At 40.9% G+C, this 15,658-nt stretch overlaps 1 protein-coding gene across 3 annotated transcripts in view; it reads left to right on the plus strand.

Annotated features, from left to right (window-relative positions):
* Window positions 1-8,844, plus strand: part of C1H12orf50 (chromosome 1 C12orf50 homolog) — a 31,572-nt gene extending 22,728 nt beyond the window's left edge. The window contains exons 9-13 of one of the 3 annotated variants that reach the window (XM_032890784.1): window positions 1,060-1,179; window positions 2,888-2,992; window positions 3,211-3,414; window positions 5,196-5,288; window positions 8,518-8,844. In XM_032890784.1, the coding sequence (XP_032746675.1) occupies window positions 1,060-1,179; window positions 2,888-2,992; window positions 3,211-3,414; window positions 5,196-5,288; window positions 8,518-8,543 (548 nt within the window). In that variant the 3' untranslated portion in view covers window positions 8,544-8,844. The remainder of the gene's footprint in view (window positions 1-1,059; window positions 1,180-2,887; window positions 2,993-3,210; window positions 3,415-5,195; window positions 5,289-8,517) is intronic. The other 2 variants (XM_032890785.1, XM_032890786.1) reach the window with 2 other exon arrangements.
* Window positions 8,845-15,658: the final 6,814 nt, after the last annotated feature.

Consider the following 15,658-nt stretch of genomic DNA (forward strand, 5'->3'; position numbering starts at 1 on the left):
GTTTTCTTTTGGCAACTTAAAGCAGAATGACTGGATTTCCTCAGAAACACTTGGAAGAGATTCATTCCCATGAATGACATCCATGTTATACAATAATTGCTAACCACAGCCTGTGAGTACTCCGGGGGTAGTGTTCTCAACCTTCCCAACGCTGCAACTCATTGATATGGATCCTAATGTTGTGGTGACCCCCCCAATCATAAAATGGCTTCCACTGCTACTGCATAACTATAATTTTAATACAGTTATGAATCATGACATAAACATATGATATGGAGAACATCTGCGACAAGACCCCCATGAAAGGGGTTGCGACCGCAGGTTGAGAACCTGTGCTCTGTAGCTCCAGTAAACATCTGCCCTACAGCTCTGTCCTACTTTGCCTGGCTGCCACTGAGAGTGCTCCGATGGCCAGATGCACAGGAAAAGTCATTTGTGTCAAGTGGTTTAGTGGAATGTTTATGTGAAAATCTCTCTCATATTTGGAGCTAAATTTTTATGTCTAATCCATTAATGAAGTTCACGTAAAGAAAAAAAAACAGCTAGTTTTAAGTTTAGTTTTAAGGCTCTAGCTAACTATGTGTGAGTGCCTGATTTTAATTGTAATTAACAAGGCTCTAAATTAAGCTTTTCAACTGCACTGGCCCCAACAGCAGGTAGTAAACAGACACGTGGCTAATGGAGATTATATGAAACAGCACAGACTTAGAACATTCCTGTAACTGGGAAAAGTTTATTGGATAGCCCCTCTGCGATGCACAGGGAAATGAATGTGGTGCCGTGAAAGTGTCTTGAGAACTTAAATGGGTTCATTCCTCGAAAAGCATGTGATTTACCAACAAAATCTCAAGGAGATGTGAAAATATTGGTGCAGAATTCCAATGCATTCTCACTTTTGCATTGAAATGATAGCTAGTTTCAGCTCTTTTTTTTTTTTTAAAGTTTCACCAGTACTTGAGGGATAGGTTGGCAATTAGAAAATTTTACCCACGCCCTCTAGAAAATGCACCCATCTGAAGTGCTTCCAAGACTGACATTTTATCCTCTTAACTTGCATAGAAGAAAGCAAGAACGGTCTTCATCCAAAGCATCCTCTAACTGCTCGCCTAGTGCCTACAACACATGTCTTAAATGCCACGGAGAACATCAGCATGAAGTGCAGAGAGAACCCCTCTTCAAGTAAGACAGTAGTCCAATCCCTTCATTCCTCTTATTATGCACGTGCTTTTCTTATTTGATGTAGAGTTTGAAAACAGAAGATAAGAAAGGATGGGAGAAACACATGGTTGGAAAAGCCAGCACTAAGTAGTAAACAGATGATATATTTAAGTTTAGCGTACAGATGGTGATATAGGAGGCAGGCAATTATATCCATCAGTTTAGGTGCATATTGACATGAATGCAAACTGTCTCTGCCGAAGGTCACTAGCTGGATTTTGTCTGTCATGTAACATATTGGCAGCTTTGTAATCGCTGTGGATTTGGCTTCCCCTTGGCAGTCGCACTTTGAGCTACTTCTTTGAGGCGGTATTCTTGGTTCCTTCTCTCCTTCCCTGTCTTAGGGTTTCCATTGTTGTTGAAGAGACACCATGACCAAAGCAACTCTTATAAAGGAAAACATTTCATTGAGGCTGGCTTATAATTTCAGAAGTTTAGTTCATTATCATCATGGCAGGAAGCATGGCAGTGTGCAGGCAGACTTGGTGCTGGAGAAGGGGCCAAGAATTCACCATTTTGACCCACAGGCAGCAGGAGACTGGATTCCACACTGGTTAGAGCTTGAGCACATAAGACTTCAAAACACGCCCCCTTCAGTGACATTCTTTCTCCAATAAGATGACACCTACTCCAACAAGACCACACCTCCTAATAGTGCCACTGCCTATTGGACAAGCATTCACATATATGAGTTTATGGGGTCCACAATTATTTAAACCACCATATGCCCCTTGTTCCTTGTTTCATTTTCTGAACTACTTTGATATTCTTGGTCTTCAGGCACTGAAGGAGAATGATAATTACTTCCCTCAGGAAACTCATGTTAATAGTACAACTTATGTGTGGGAGACTAGAATAGACATGAGACACGATGTATGGTGAAGAGGCAAAGATTTTGAGGGCTTAAAGCTCAAGTTAAGAAGTCTAAGGCAAGACGGATCCATTACCCTATTAAAAGAGGCTTAATGCGATCTCTACACAGACACTCATTTTCCTTGTGGTCACTTGTAAATATCAGAATGCCTCTATGAAATTGGTTTAAAGGTCTCTGAAAAATAGTCCTTAGAAAGTCTTGAAAAAAAAAACTGAGAATGCATGTGAGTGTATCAGCCTAAAATGTGGGATAAGTATGATTGGAATCTTACAGTTTCTAAAATTCAGCCTCGCTCAACCAAACTATCTGCATATCCAACCTCAAAATGCTGTACAAAGAGTAAGGCAAAATTCAATAAAAGTGCTTTGTGCATTATTAACCCAATGCATAAAGAAATGGTAGTACAGGCTTAGAAAATACAAAAGGATTTATTTTGAAGATAACAATTGTGACCTTAAAATAGCATTATGCTGCGATTTGTAATTATGATTGGAGTGTACTTTTCTGTTCTTTTTAAGGAGTTTGCACAGTCCTTTGGGGAACAATAAGACTTTTTTTTTTTTTTAAAGGAAAGCAACTTATCAAAAGGTTTTTTTTTTTTTTTCTCATTAATGTGTTTCCAAGGGGGACTTTTTTCTTGACACTTAAAAACCAGCCGTTCTTTGTTCTAAAAGCTTGTTTTAGAGTGACACGCTTTTGGTTGATGTGAGAATGCACAGATATGTAATTATCACCTCAGTAATTTTCAGATAAAAGTTTTTCCGAAAAACTGTAAAAATTTGTATCTTCTCCAAGTGAATGACGTCCAGCCAGTGAGGAAGCCTCATTTTAAAGGTGTGAAGAAAAGAAAATGGATTTATGACGAACCGAAGAACTTTCCTGGCTCTGGAATGCGGAGAGGTAGAATATCCAAGTGCTTGGAGATATTTCTAATTATAATTTTCACTTTCATGTAACTTAAAGTCTACTTTAATGCTTACCCAATTCTTCTCTGAATTGAGTCATTCTTTAGTTTGAGTAGTCTTCTGTTTTGATAGCCCATGCTTCACATGCTATGTATTTCTATGAACATGAATCCAGCCCGTTTTGCCCCTCATCTCTCCTCCTTCGTTTTACAGCAGTGCACATCCCAAATCCCAAACATAAAATGAGTTACCATCATCATAATAAAAACCGGAATGCCGAGAACGCCTCCTATACGCATGCTCAAAGAGATGCAGTAAGAACTGTCACACTGAATGCCCCTCCCCGAAGCAGGCCCACGAGCGGGTCCTACAACAAAGCTGATGTCAACAAGGACCCCAAACTCAACCTCTGTCCAGGTGAGGCTCTTTATAGAAGCTGTTCGCTCTTGACTGCGCTTCGACTTAGAGGGGGATTTCCCCCATGGGGAACTGATCTTCCCTCCTCGCTCTCTCTGCTTTTCCTGGGCCAACATCATTGTAACATCTTCAACAGTAGTCAGAGGATCTATCCATGAGCAGTCGTGCACATGATTTAAAGGCCATGGGAGAATACTCAGGCTGGGCGCTGATGGGTTGACACCGTACCTCCCTAAAGCTTTGCCTCCACGCACTGCACTCTGTTCACCCTGGGTAGTTTTATTTCACTAGGGAGGATTATTTTTACGTGGTTGACATTTTCTCGTTCCACTAAGTGCACTGTCCAATTATTACTGTCAGACTACTACCCCGGCTTTTCTTGAGGACATCGTGATTACTTTCGGAAAGGGTTAGTGTGAGGGTTAACTGCAATATTTCTGACAACCTCTCATCTCTCCCACATGGCCTTCTAAATCATTTCATCATGTAATAGGCAAAGGCATGGTGTATGTCAGGAAGTACAAGGCCACAGGGGAGAATCGCTTTTTCTTCCTGCTTTAGATGAGTTTTGCACTTTTGAAGATGGGTTTCAGCTCTCCCAACTTAACAAAATACCCTTCAGTTCTCTATAATTCACACTGTAGCTTTGTATTCACAGTGGAATTTAGGAGTCCAACTGACAAGAACTTTTGCAAACAGTAGCTGAAGGCTCTATGTCAGTCTTTAACAACTTAAGTTGATGTTTTAATTATTTGTTTTAGAATACAGTGATGTATGGATGTATATGAGCAAATGAGTATAAGCTCCGAGGAAGAAACTTTTAATTTAATTACTATTATGATATTTATAATTTTCTCTGTAATACTGTGACAGCTATGAAAGCTACAATGTATACAGTGTGTTGCCAAAGTATAGATTTGTGTGAACTGAATGTACCAGCAATTGTACTGGTTACTGCTATGCCTTGTCCATGCAAATATCAATACCTAAAAATGATGTGCACCAAAAAGAAAGTTCTTGGTATTATTATGAGTCATGTTCTGAGACCTATAGTTTTGTAGTAATAACCTGAGAATAGAAATACAACAATGTTGAGGAGTCAAGAGAAAAAACATGACTTTATAGATGAATTAGCTCTGTGTGTGTGAGTGTGTGTGTGTGTGTGTGTGTGTGTGTGTGTGAGTGAGTGAGTGTGGGTGTGTGTGTACACCTGCTCTGGTTTCCTGGGGCCTCAAACTCACAAACTGCGGTCACGGTATTCATAGAGGCCACTTCATAAAAGGAAATGCAGCTTGTTACTGTTTTAAAAGAAAGTTTAAAAATATTTATAATGTAGTTTATTTCTTGGCTGGAATATTAATTTTCTTTCGTTCTTTGAAATAATATAATTATGCCATTTCTCCCTTCCTCCAAGCCCCCCACCCCACAACCCACTCTGTGTTCTCGTTCAAGTTCATGGCCTTTACAAACATTAGTAAGACAGTGTGTTAAGTCACAGAAGAAAGGCTGTGAAATACTGTATTTAGATACTGTTCTGTCTTCTAGAATAGCCTCATGGGATAGAACCTTATTTAAGCAAATGAACTGTAAATTAAGAGATTTGCAACCATGCTTGCTGATCATGTAAGTGGACTTAAAAAACTCACTTGTTTTCAAATGGCAGAGGAAACACATGAAGGATAATTCTTACTGCTGATATGTTTATAGCTTTGAAATGCTCTTGGAATGTAATTGTTTAATTCAGCATCATTTGCTAGCAGTCTCCTTTTTAATTTTCTCAGACAAACATATGTCAACATCATATAATGGTTCAGCCTGGCGAAGAAGAATTCCTTTTTCAAAAACGTATTCAAAAACTGAAAAGATATATCCAGGTAAATACACACCGGTGGCTTTAAGGTGCCCTGTAGTTGTGGAGATAAATGACAAGTTCTAAGCTCAAGAAACAGATTTTAGAACATTTGAAAACTGAAAAGAATTTCAAGATCACTTAAATACCTATGAGGCCTGGGGAGTGAGCATTCGCTAGTACTGTAGCAGGATAATGTTACTTTGCTTCCTGGTGTTCACTTTAACTATTTGTGTGTTATTGGTAATAAGACACTGTCTTGCTGAAGCCATCAGACACACATGTAGGCTAGTATGGACTAGCAGTGCATCATCTGATCACCAAGAATAGGGTATCCGTATTCTCCCTCTTGAACATCTTGCTCATTCAGAGAACAGGAATGCTGGAAATGGCAAGTCAGACATTTGTAGGAGTCATGACTACAGGTGGGTCTTTTGCTGAACAGCTTGATGCCTTAATTTGCTTAGAAAATAGTTTACAGTGAACACAAATTGTTTGTCAGGCAACTCACTCTTTCTGGAGAGATAATTCAGATAGAGAACATATCTAAATGGACATCCTAGAAATTTTAAAATATTCTGAATCCATGAGCCCTTATACTAGGTCCTTCTTGGAGGTTCACAGAAAGACTGGATGTTTTCCTTTCTCCAAGGTAAACAGTTTATATGACACTTCTTACAGCCTCACTTGACTTCAGCCATGAGTCAGTACCCAGAATCTACATGCGTTTATACACTAGAGATAGCCCTATGCTTCCCCTGATATAACAAACCCAGATGTGCTACAAGAGAATATTGATGTAGTATTATTCACCTGATCATACTTTTCTCTTAACTTTGACTGAACTGTGATGTGTGATCAAACTTAATTAGAAAGGGAAGAGAGAGAGTGAGCAAAAAAAAATGAGGATATGATGAAAATCCTTGAAGGAAATAAGCGCTTCTAAGTTACAGGTTTTCATCAGAGAGGGATGCATTTGAAACGCTAAAGAAGTTGTCTTTGCTCTACTATGGCCAGAGTGGCTACTTTTGTACCACAGTAGCCCTTTATGCCTCCCAAAACCAAATGGTTAAACAGCAGTCATAGAAGTATCAGCGGTCAGAAACATGGTATTCAGCACGTGAGTGTGCAGGTCCCATGTGTAGCACAGGGTCTATGCATCCACACGGGGCTCTATTGCACTTCTTAGGTGCAGAATGGGGAGAAAAGCTCTGCAGAGACTGTCTCAACGTCAAAAGGCAGGTGCTGTTCCACATAAAAGGTCAAAGATGGGTTCTTAAAAAGTCTAAGAGTCAGGGTTACATTGATGGGCATCACACAGTCCTGTGGGGCTCAATGGGAAATGAATGCACTAGGTGTTCTGGCTACAAAGGAAGGGATGAACTCCAGAAAGATGTGCTTGTTGTTTAACCCCACTGGGCTGAGGGTGGCACGTAGCTGTAATCTCAGCAGATGGCCTCTGACAGAGGCATACATAGAAGCCAATCCAGCACCCAGGGAGCAAACCCTTGTTCACAAAATTAGGATCTGAAGATGAGCTTCCATTATCATCCCGTTGAGTTTATTAGAAAGGTGGAGTTTCTGTATTAGACCTGCCATGGCTGAATCTCATCTTAACAGCATGGCCAGGTGATTAGGGTGCATATTAAAGTTTTGAAACTAGGAGGGTTATCCAGCCCAAGACATAACTATAATAGGTCTGCTGAAGCTATGTCTTCTCTTTGGCCCATTCTCCTTGATTCATCCCAGAAATTAGGAGGGGCAGCACAGAGTCTGGGAGAGGAATAGAACTCCAAGGGAAACCTTTAAGTGTGACTCAGTTATGAAAGCACAGTGACTAGGAAATCACTTAATTCAACTGAACTTGTATACAAAGGTCTATTACATCATGAAGAATGAGGACTTAAATTAAACATATACTATACATATATGTATTATCTTACATATTTGCAATATGTCATGAATATATTATATGAATTATATACATACATATATCACTTTATAAAAGGGATATCCAGTATTTTACAAAGCACACAAAGAAACTGCTAACTCCCAAATTCATCCTTTCCAGTTTTTGCTGTCATCCTCAGAGTGAAAAGAGAAAGATTAGCCTGTTTCTTTTTCCCCACACATATCTTGCTAGGACACAGAACAGCCATGGTGACATTTCCCAGTGGGCAGATGGATTGCTAGAGGGAAGAAAGCAAGCACAAGCTGCCACTTGCCTGTCCCTCTGAGGCACTGGCAGCCAAGACCACAGGAGTATGAAAGGACCAGAGGAGTCTTCTGGGAAAGTGTTACATGGTCGTAGGGGGAGAGGAGAGGAGAGGAGAGAAGAGGAGGGGAGGGGAAGGGGAGGGGGAGGAGGGAAGGGGAGGAGGGGAGGAGAGGGGAGAGGGGGAGGGAAGAGAGGGGAGGGAGAGAGGGAGAGGGAGAGAGAGAGGAGAGGAGAGAAGGAAGAGAGGAGAGGAGGGGAGAGGGGGAGAGGGGAGGGGGGGGAGGGGAAAGAGGGGAGGGGAGGAGAGGGGGGGGGAGGGAGAGGAGAGGAGAGGAGAGGACGAGGAGGGGAGTGGAGAGGGGAGGATAGGAGAGTGTATAGAGAGAGGAGAGGAGAGGAGAGGAGAGGGAAGAGAGAGATAGGAGAGGTAGAGGAGAGGAGAGGAGAGGGGAGGGGAGGAGAGGGGAGAGGGAGAGGGGAGGGGGGGGGGGGGAGGGGAGAGAGGGGAGAGGGAGGGGGGAGGGGGGGGGAGGGGAAGGGAGAGGAGAAGAGAGGAGAGGAGAGGAGAGAGTTGTCTGCCTATGAGAACCAAGGACACAAGCTAAAGGTGGCCAGTCTTCCCCTGTAGGCACATGTGCATCCTGATAGGGATATTCCAGAGTGACTATGGAGGTGCCTGTCTTTCTGTTATGGAACCTTCATTCCATTCTCTCTAGGCCTCCTCTAAATGCAGGCTTATGTGAAATATTAGTTCAGTCTTTCAAAACCCACCATCCAAAATGCAACATTCCAAAACATTGAGAAGAAGAAACCTAGGAAACTTGAAAGGCATTTTTAAAATGGAATGATGAAAGCATCCACTTTTTTTGTTGTTGTTGTTTTCTGTTTTTGTTTTTGTTTTTGTTGTTTTTTTGCCTTTAGATTTCATAGTAGCCAACTAACTATAATATATATATTAATATATATATCAATTAATGATGATGTCCCAGAGCAAAATATAAAGAAAATGAAATATTTTGTGTATTTCTGTTCTCAGAGCCAAGAAGAAATGGGAGTAAGTAAGCCTGGCGGTTGAGAGACGAGGAAAATGAGAAAAGAGAAAAGGACCAGCAATCATCTTGATTTACAATCGAAAATGAAAATTCACAGAATGAGATATTCAAGTACTCCATAGTATATAGTGGGTAGCCAACGGTGATAACGCGCAAATTCTGAAAATAAGACACAGGAAGAACAGTGTGCTCTTTCAAAACTGATAAAATGCAAATTGCAAACAGCTGCCTGTTTATTTATGTATGTCTGGGATTCATTCAGTACATTGCCACAAAACATTTAATAAAATTTCAAAGTTTGACAATTAAAATCATCCTTGAATCGTGAGCAAGTCAGAGTGCACAGACCGAGGAGTGAAGTTGTGCTTTTCCATCTCTGCTGTTTGTGATAATCTTCACTGAAAACAACGCCCGTTTTTCTCCCTCCTAGATTTCAGGCAGGACTCTCAGCCGTAGCTCGTAAAGCATACACAAATTCAACAAAGTCCCAGGGCTGCAGTTGGCGGGGAGCACCTTGGCAGAATTTTAATATGAGTATCCTTTGATGCATCGGAGACAGAGACAAAGTTGGCTGATCACGCAGGGAAGTTGCTGAAAAGCATCTTCTAATTGGCGACTGAAAAATCCGTCTGCTGAGATGGGCTACATTCAAAACTGAAAAGCAAACATTTTCCTGTCAGAAAAAGAATCAAAATTATATAATCATAGTGGAGCAAAGGAGGCTCTTTAAAAAAAATAATAGTGAACTGATATAATTCTCGGAAGTGTTACTGAAGCTTCAAGGTCTCAGTAACTCCCGAAGTACAGAGTGAGGGGCCAGGCAAGTGCTGACACACATCGTTTTTTTTTTTTTTTTCTTTATTAAGTTGAGTATTATTTACATTTCGATTGTTATTCCCTTTCCCGGTTTCCGGGCCAAAATCCCCCTAGCCCCTCCCCCTCCCCTTCTATATGGGTGTTCCCCTCCCCATCCTCCCCCCACTACGGTCCTCCACCCAACAATCACGTTCACTTGGGGTTCAGTCTTGGCAGGACCAAGGGCTTCCCCTTCCACTGGTGCCCTTACTAGGCTGTTCATTGTTACCTATGAGGTTGGAGTCCAGGGTCAGCCCCTGTATAGTCTTTGGGTAGTGGCTTAGTCCCTGGAAGCTCTGGTTGGTTGGCGTTGTTGTTCATATGGGGTCTCGAGCCCCTTCAAGCTCTTTCAGTCCTTTCTCTGATTCCTTCAACGGGGGTCCTGTTCTCAGTTCAGTGGTTTGCTGATGGCATTCGCCTCTGTATTTGCTGTATTTTGGCTGGCTGACACACATCTTTAATCTCATACCTGGGAGGCAGAGGTGACAGAACTCTGAGTTCAAGGTCAGCCTGGTCTACAATGTATGTCCCAAAGGGAGACCCTGACTCAAAACCGAAAGCAATTTATTTTTGAATTTTTTTCTCGAAAAATTACTCATTTTCAGTGTGACTGAAAGGAGAACCCAAATGCTTAGTTCTCGATTTTAAAGAATGAGTATGAAAACACGAAACACAGGTGAAAATTGAGAGGTTTTTCTTTAATCAGCAAAGATTTAAGGCATCAGGGAGCAAGCCTAACAAATCGTTAGCTCAGCTTGCTCTCTTATAGAACAATAAGAAAGATGAATTACCATCATAGACGATATCACGGATATAGCTGTAGGGCATTAGTGTGTGACACAACATAATTTAGACAGAGAAACATAGATACCATGTTTACCTTTCAGGTAGGAGATAAGCAAAAAAACTAATCTCAGTTCAGTCGGCATCGGGCTGGGTGTGGGGCAATAGGGTAGTGGGTTTGGGGTGAGTAAAAAAACTTTGGGTAAAAGGAGCCCAAAACGAATGCCAACAGCAAACCACTGAACTGAGAACAGGACCCTCATTGAAGGAATCAGAGGAAGGACTGAAAGAGCTTGAAGGAGCTCGAGACCCCATATGAACAACAACGCCAACCAACCAGAGCTTCCAGGGACTAAGCCACTACCCAAAGACTATACATGGACTGACCCTGGGCTCCAACCTCATAGGTAGCAATGAATAGCCTAGTAAGAGCACCAGTGGAAGGGGAAGCCCTTGGTCCTGCCAAGATTGAACCCCCAGTGAACGTGATTGTTGGGTGGAGGACGGTAATGGGGGGAGGATGGGGAGGGGAACACCCATATCGAAGGGGAGGGGCAGGGGCTAGGGGATGTTGGCCCGGAAACTGGGAAAGGGAATAACAATTGAAATGTAAATAAGAAATACCCAAGTTAGAAAGATGGAGGGAAAAAAAAGAAATTAAAAAAAAAAAAAGGAACCCAAAAATCAAGATATAGTTCTAGTGTTCTACAGCGTAGAATGACAAGTGGGGTTCGCAATTTCGTTACGTTATGAAGGTATAGAAGTGAGGTGCTTAAAGATTTCAATGTCAGGGAACAATGGAAGCTGGCAACATAACTCATCAGGTAAAGGCACCTAGGCTCCAGGCCTGGTGACCGAAACTTTTTTTTTCTTTTCTTCGGAGCTGGGGACCGAACCCAGGGCCTTACGTTTGCTAGGCAAGTGCTCTACCACTGAGCTAAATCCCCAACCCTGACCTAAACTTTTACTCAGGGCACCAAAAGCTTGAGGAAGAGAATGGACTCTAAAACAACGTTCCTGACTTGACCAGCGCATATAATTATCTCTAGATTGACCTGTTTGATACCATATCATCCAGAGTCCTCTGGTTCTTCTCAGGACATCTCAAATTTATTCTAAAGTCAGTATGAAACTCCAGAGTGTCCAGAGTGTCCATGCTTAAGACAGGCATGATAAAGAAGTATAAAGTTGTAGGTTTGCTCTGAAGGGCAAAAGTGATCTTTGAATTACCTGAAGTTAAATTTTGATTTGTTACCGGTCAGCATAGGCACTGCTATAGTATTTGAGATGACCTTAAAGAATAATGTAGAAGACGTCCGACATGCCCATGTGATGTGATGCACTGCAGGGGAAGGGTTCGTTGATGCAGACAGGATTGCCTGTTAATGGAATATGATGGGATGCCTTCCCTATTTGTGGGGAAGGGAGACAATGGATTCCTAAACTTGAACAAAAATGGGTTTTCAGATTAACCAAGTATTTCTGTAACAAACAAAATGAAAATGTATAATGATCTATGCTGGATGTGTGCCTGAGTCAGAGAAAATTTATAAACAGACCCCAGAACAAGATTTTGATGAACTTAAGTTTAGAGTTGGGCTGGCCAATGTTTGAGTAAAAGAAAAATGAACCAACATGCTTCCTCCCCCCCACCATTTTTTTTTTTTTTGCTTTGGATAAAATTTATTGTTATTACTACACTTAGTGAAAAACAGGCATGGAATACAAAAACACTTGAAGAAACATTGTGTTTTGTACAATAACCATGATCTACTTTTAAATTCACACAGATCCTGGTAAAATAAATTCACCAAATAAAAGACAGTGCATTTGAAAATATTCGATACTGGCCTCTGAAACATCTTCTGAAGATGCTGTTCTCATTGGTTCTCCTCATCTTTTTAATTCCATGTTGCTGGGTGTCTTAGTCAGGGTTTCTATTCCTGCACAAACATCATGACCAAGAAGCAAGCTGGGGAGGAAAGGGTTTATTCAGCTTACACTTCCACATTGCTGTTCATCACCAAAGGAAGTCAGGGCTGGAACTCAAGCAGGGCAGGAAGCAGGAGCTGATGCAGAGACCATGGAGGGATGTTACTTACTGGCTTGCTTTCCCTGGTTTGCTCAGCTTGCTTTCTTATAGAACCCAAGACTATGTCCAGGGATGGCACCACCCACAATGGATTGGGTCCTCCCACCTTGATCACTAGTTGAGAAAATGCCTTACAGCTGGATCTCATGGAGGCATTTCCTCAATGGAGGCTCCTTTCTCTGTGATAACTTAAGCTTGTGTCAAGTTGACACACAAAACCAGCCAGTACACTGGTCATACATAATTTATCTCACACTACAACTCTTAACACTTTATCTTTCTTTAATTCTCTTATGTTCACCCGGGAGGGACACCTAATTTGTTTCAACTAATCTTCATAAGTATTGATGCTATCAGTTTTAAAAAATGTATTTATTTACAACCTAGCTGTTGCTCCCCCGCTCCTGGTACCCCTACCCACAATTCCTCACCCCGTTCCTTCTCCCCGCTGTTCCCTAGTGGATGCTTGCCCACCACCAGGCCTCCCTCCTCCCTGGGGCCTCAAGTCTCTCAGGGACTTGAGGCATCATCTCCCACTGAGGCCATCTTCAAGGAAAGCTCACTACACAAAACCTTTCCTTTGAAAATAATTTTTGCCACTGGCTATGATTTGACCTGGAGATACAAGTTCTAGGTCCACAATTTCTTTGGATTGGTAATTATTTTGTCACAAGTTGGTGTCTTTATTGCTGGGGAAAAAAATACTAAATAAAAGAAATGGCATTTAGTTTGCTCCTGGCACAAAGGCGAAAGGAGAAATTTATGCCATTTGCGAGGTGATTAAAACAGACCATTCTAGGAAGACGGAGAACTCTGTGTTCCAGTTCCATCTGCTTCGAACTGCTTTCGCTCCACAGTGTGTGTGCGCGCAGACAACCGAGCTCTTTTTGGAAAGGATGCTTGATGTTCTTTACCCCTGGGGAAGCATGGCTTTCCAGCAAGTTAAGGGAGCATAGTGGGATGGCTGGGTAATTGCCAATAAACTCAGTAAACGCTTGCAGCTTGCAGCCAGGGGCCTGAAGAATTACTGGTGGCTCCCGAGTTTTTCCTGTGCTAGCCATTTGACCTTGGAGGAAACGCTTCGTCTTTCTAAATAATAGTTTTCTAATTTGCAATATAATTTTCTGACAGGAGTGGGCTGGATGTTAAGAGATACTATGGGAAACATTAAGAGTGGTGCCTTGTAATTTTGGATAAACGGTTACCATGAATGAAATAGATCTGACGGATTATCCGCATTCATTTCCTGGAGCTATAGCCAGAGCCACTCCACAAGAGAGCAAACTGAACCAAAAACCCCCTGAAATTTAAAAACGATAAATTTATTTAAACACTCCAGCTAAAAGTAGAATAGTTCATGGAATCCAAGTAACTGTACATACAGGGGGAACATGTAGTCACTGTAGCTTTTTAAAGGTTAATTTTGGCCGCAGAAAATGCAAGTCTCCTTTCTCTGTTATGTTTTTCTAGTAGGCTAATGTACTTGAATATTTTAATTTTAAGTATAATAGACCTATTATTTTCACATGTAAGTCTTATGGTAGACTCAAAGGATGGGATTTATATAAGGTCAAATCCAGATCGTGATATCGTGATGGCTAATCATTCTGATATGACCTAAGAGGTTCTTTCTTAATGCATTTGCCAGCTATTGCTTTCTTCTGAGATGGCTACGCTGCCCTCTACTCAACCTCACCTACACCAGACTCATCCATCCCAGCTATGTGAGACAATACAATATTTAATAAATAGTAGACCCACCCAACCCCCTCTGAACAAAAGGTGTCAGGTATCACAACCTCCTTGAAAAGCTGAGACCATTAAGGTTGGTTGACTTGATTAGCTCTTGTTGTAACTCCAGACTAATTGCAGTTTATCTCGGATCTTTAGCCCTATGAATGGCCATTGCTGGCTCACCCCTCTGCTAATCCTAACATCTGGAGACTAACAAACTTCCTGGAATATGTGAACCCAGTTTAATCCACCAAGAGGGTAAGGTTCACCAGAGATCACCTGAGGCCTTGAACTGAGACTCCTCTGCTCCACTGTACCTAATCAAGGTTTCCACTAATGTATTTGAAAAATGCCTTGATTCATGACTTCCTTTGTTCTGTTACTATACAAATAATTCATGAAAGTACTTAGGACTAAGAGTTAATTAGAATATGGAATTTGGGGAAACCGAAATCTGTGTTCCCAGAGTCAAGGTCACTTGTATATGGTTGCAGAATAAACTCTCTTATTTCCCTTTTTTTTAAAAAGAGTTGTGCAGACTTTGGTATACTATTGTGACTATGCTTTTTCAGAATTATTTTAATATTTAACTCACATGATATTAAACAGCAATCAAACGTAAGAACTAAGGATTTATGCTGGAGCATGGGTTAGAAGTAACCTGGAGATTTTAGGCAGCAGATGTAATTCTCACACTCATTTTATTGTTGTCTATGAGATTCCCTGGTAACTGCAAATGTGCATTTTGCTTTCATGCATTTTTATTCAGAAAAATCTATTTCTGGTACTTTAGTAAAAAATATTACTAAAACATAATAAAAGAAAGATAATTCAATTGGATATACTACTAGAAGTTAAACAATAAAACACACGCTGCAGAGTTCCAAATGCATTTTCATTTTTCATTTTAAAATTCTGATTTAATAATTTATACCCCATAGCCATGCAGCCCTAGAGAATTCTAGCCCTGGGCATTGTAACTCTGCATATAGTCAAGTAAACGGTTTTCATGTGATTTTTTTCCATGGGGGAAATAATTTCAAATTTGCTTCCTTTTGACACCCAGAAAAAAAAAATCTTTCTTCCCTCTGTGGCATAGTTGGCTACTATATTTAAAGGATATAAAATGGCTCAACACCATTTTACTGAGTAATTCTTAATAGGAACAAAAAGGTTTTTTTTTTTTTTTTCAAGTGTCTCTTTTAAATTAAGTCAAAAATATTTATTGGCTAGTAGTGGTCAGGGTTAATTTTACTCATTACTGGAAGGAGCTAATCTGATTTAAATAAAGGGTACATTTTGAAATCATTTTCAAACTACCACAGCACTGTGTAATTGTAAACTTAGTTTTGGAAAATATATTAATGTGCTATATTAATGCACCATGCCAATGTATTATATGCGACTATGGTGTGTTAGTGTTTATTTCCTTTCAGAAGAGCTTAAGATTCAGATTTTGTTCTTCCCCAGACTACACTAGCTTCCTGGCAAACACTTAACTTATTTGTAGTAAACTCAGCCCTTGAATGCAATCTTGCTGGTTCCTCTGGTGGAAGAGCTCCCCTGGGTGACTGCTTTAAAGCCACTAAAGTGAAGCCATTGATCTCCAAATCAGAAAAGGAACGCACATCAATGATTCAGCAGCATATGTCTGCTTATTT

The sequence above is a fragment of the Rattus rattus genome, chromosome 1 (assembly GCF_011064425.1).
Source record: "Rattus rattus isolate New Zealand chromosome 1, Rrattus_CSIRO_v1, whole genome shotgun sequence".
NCBI classification, from domain to species: domain Eukaryota; kingdom Metazoa; phylum Chordata; class Mammalia; order Rodentia; family Muridae; genus Rattus; species Rattus rattus.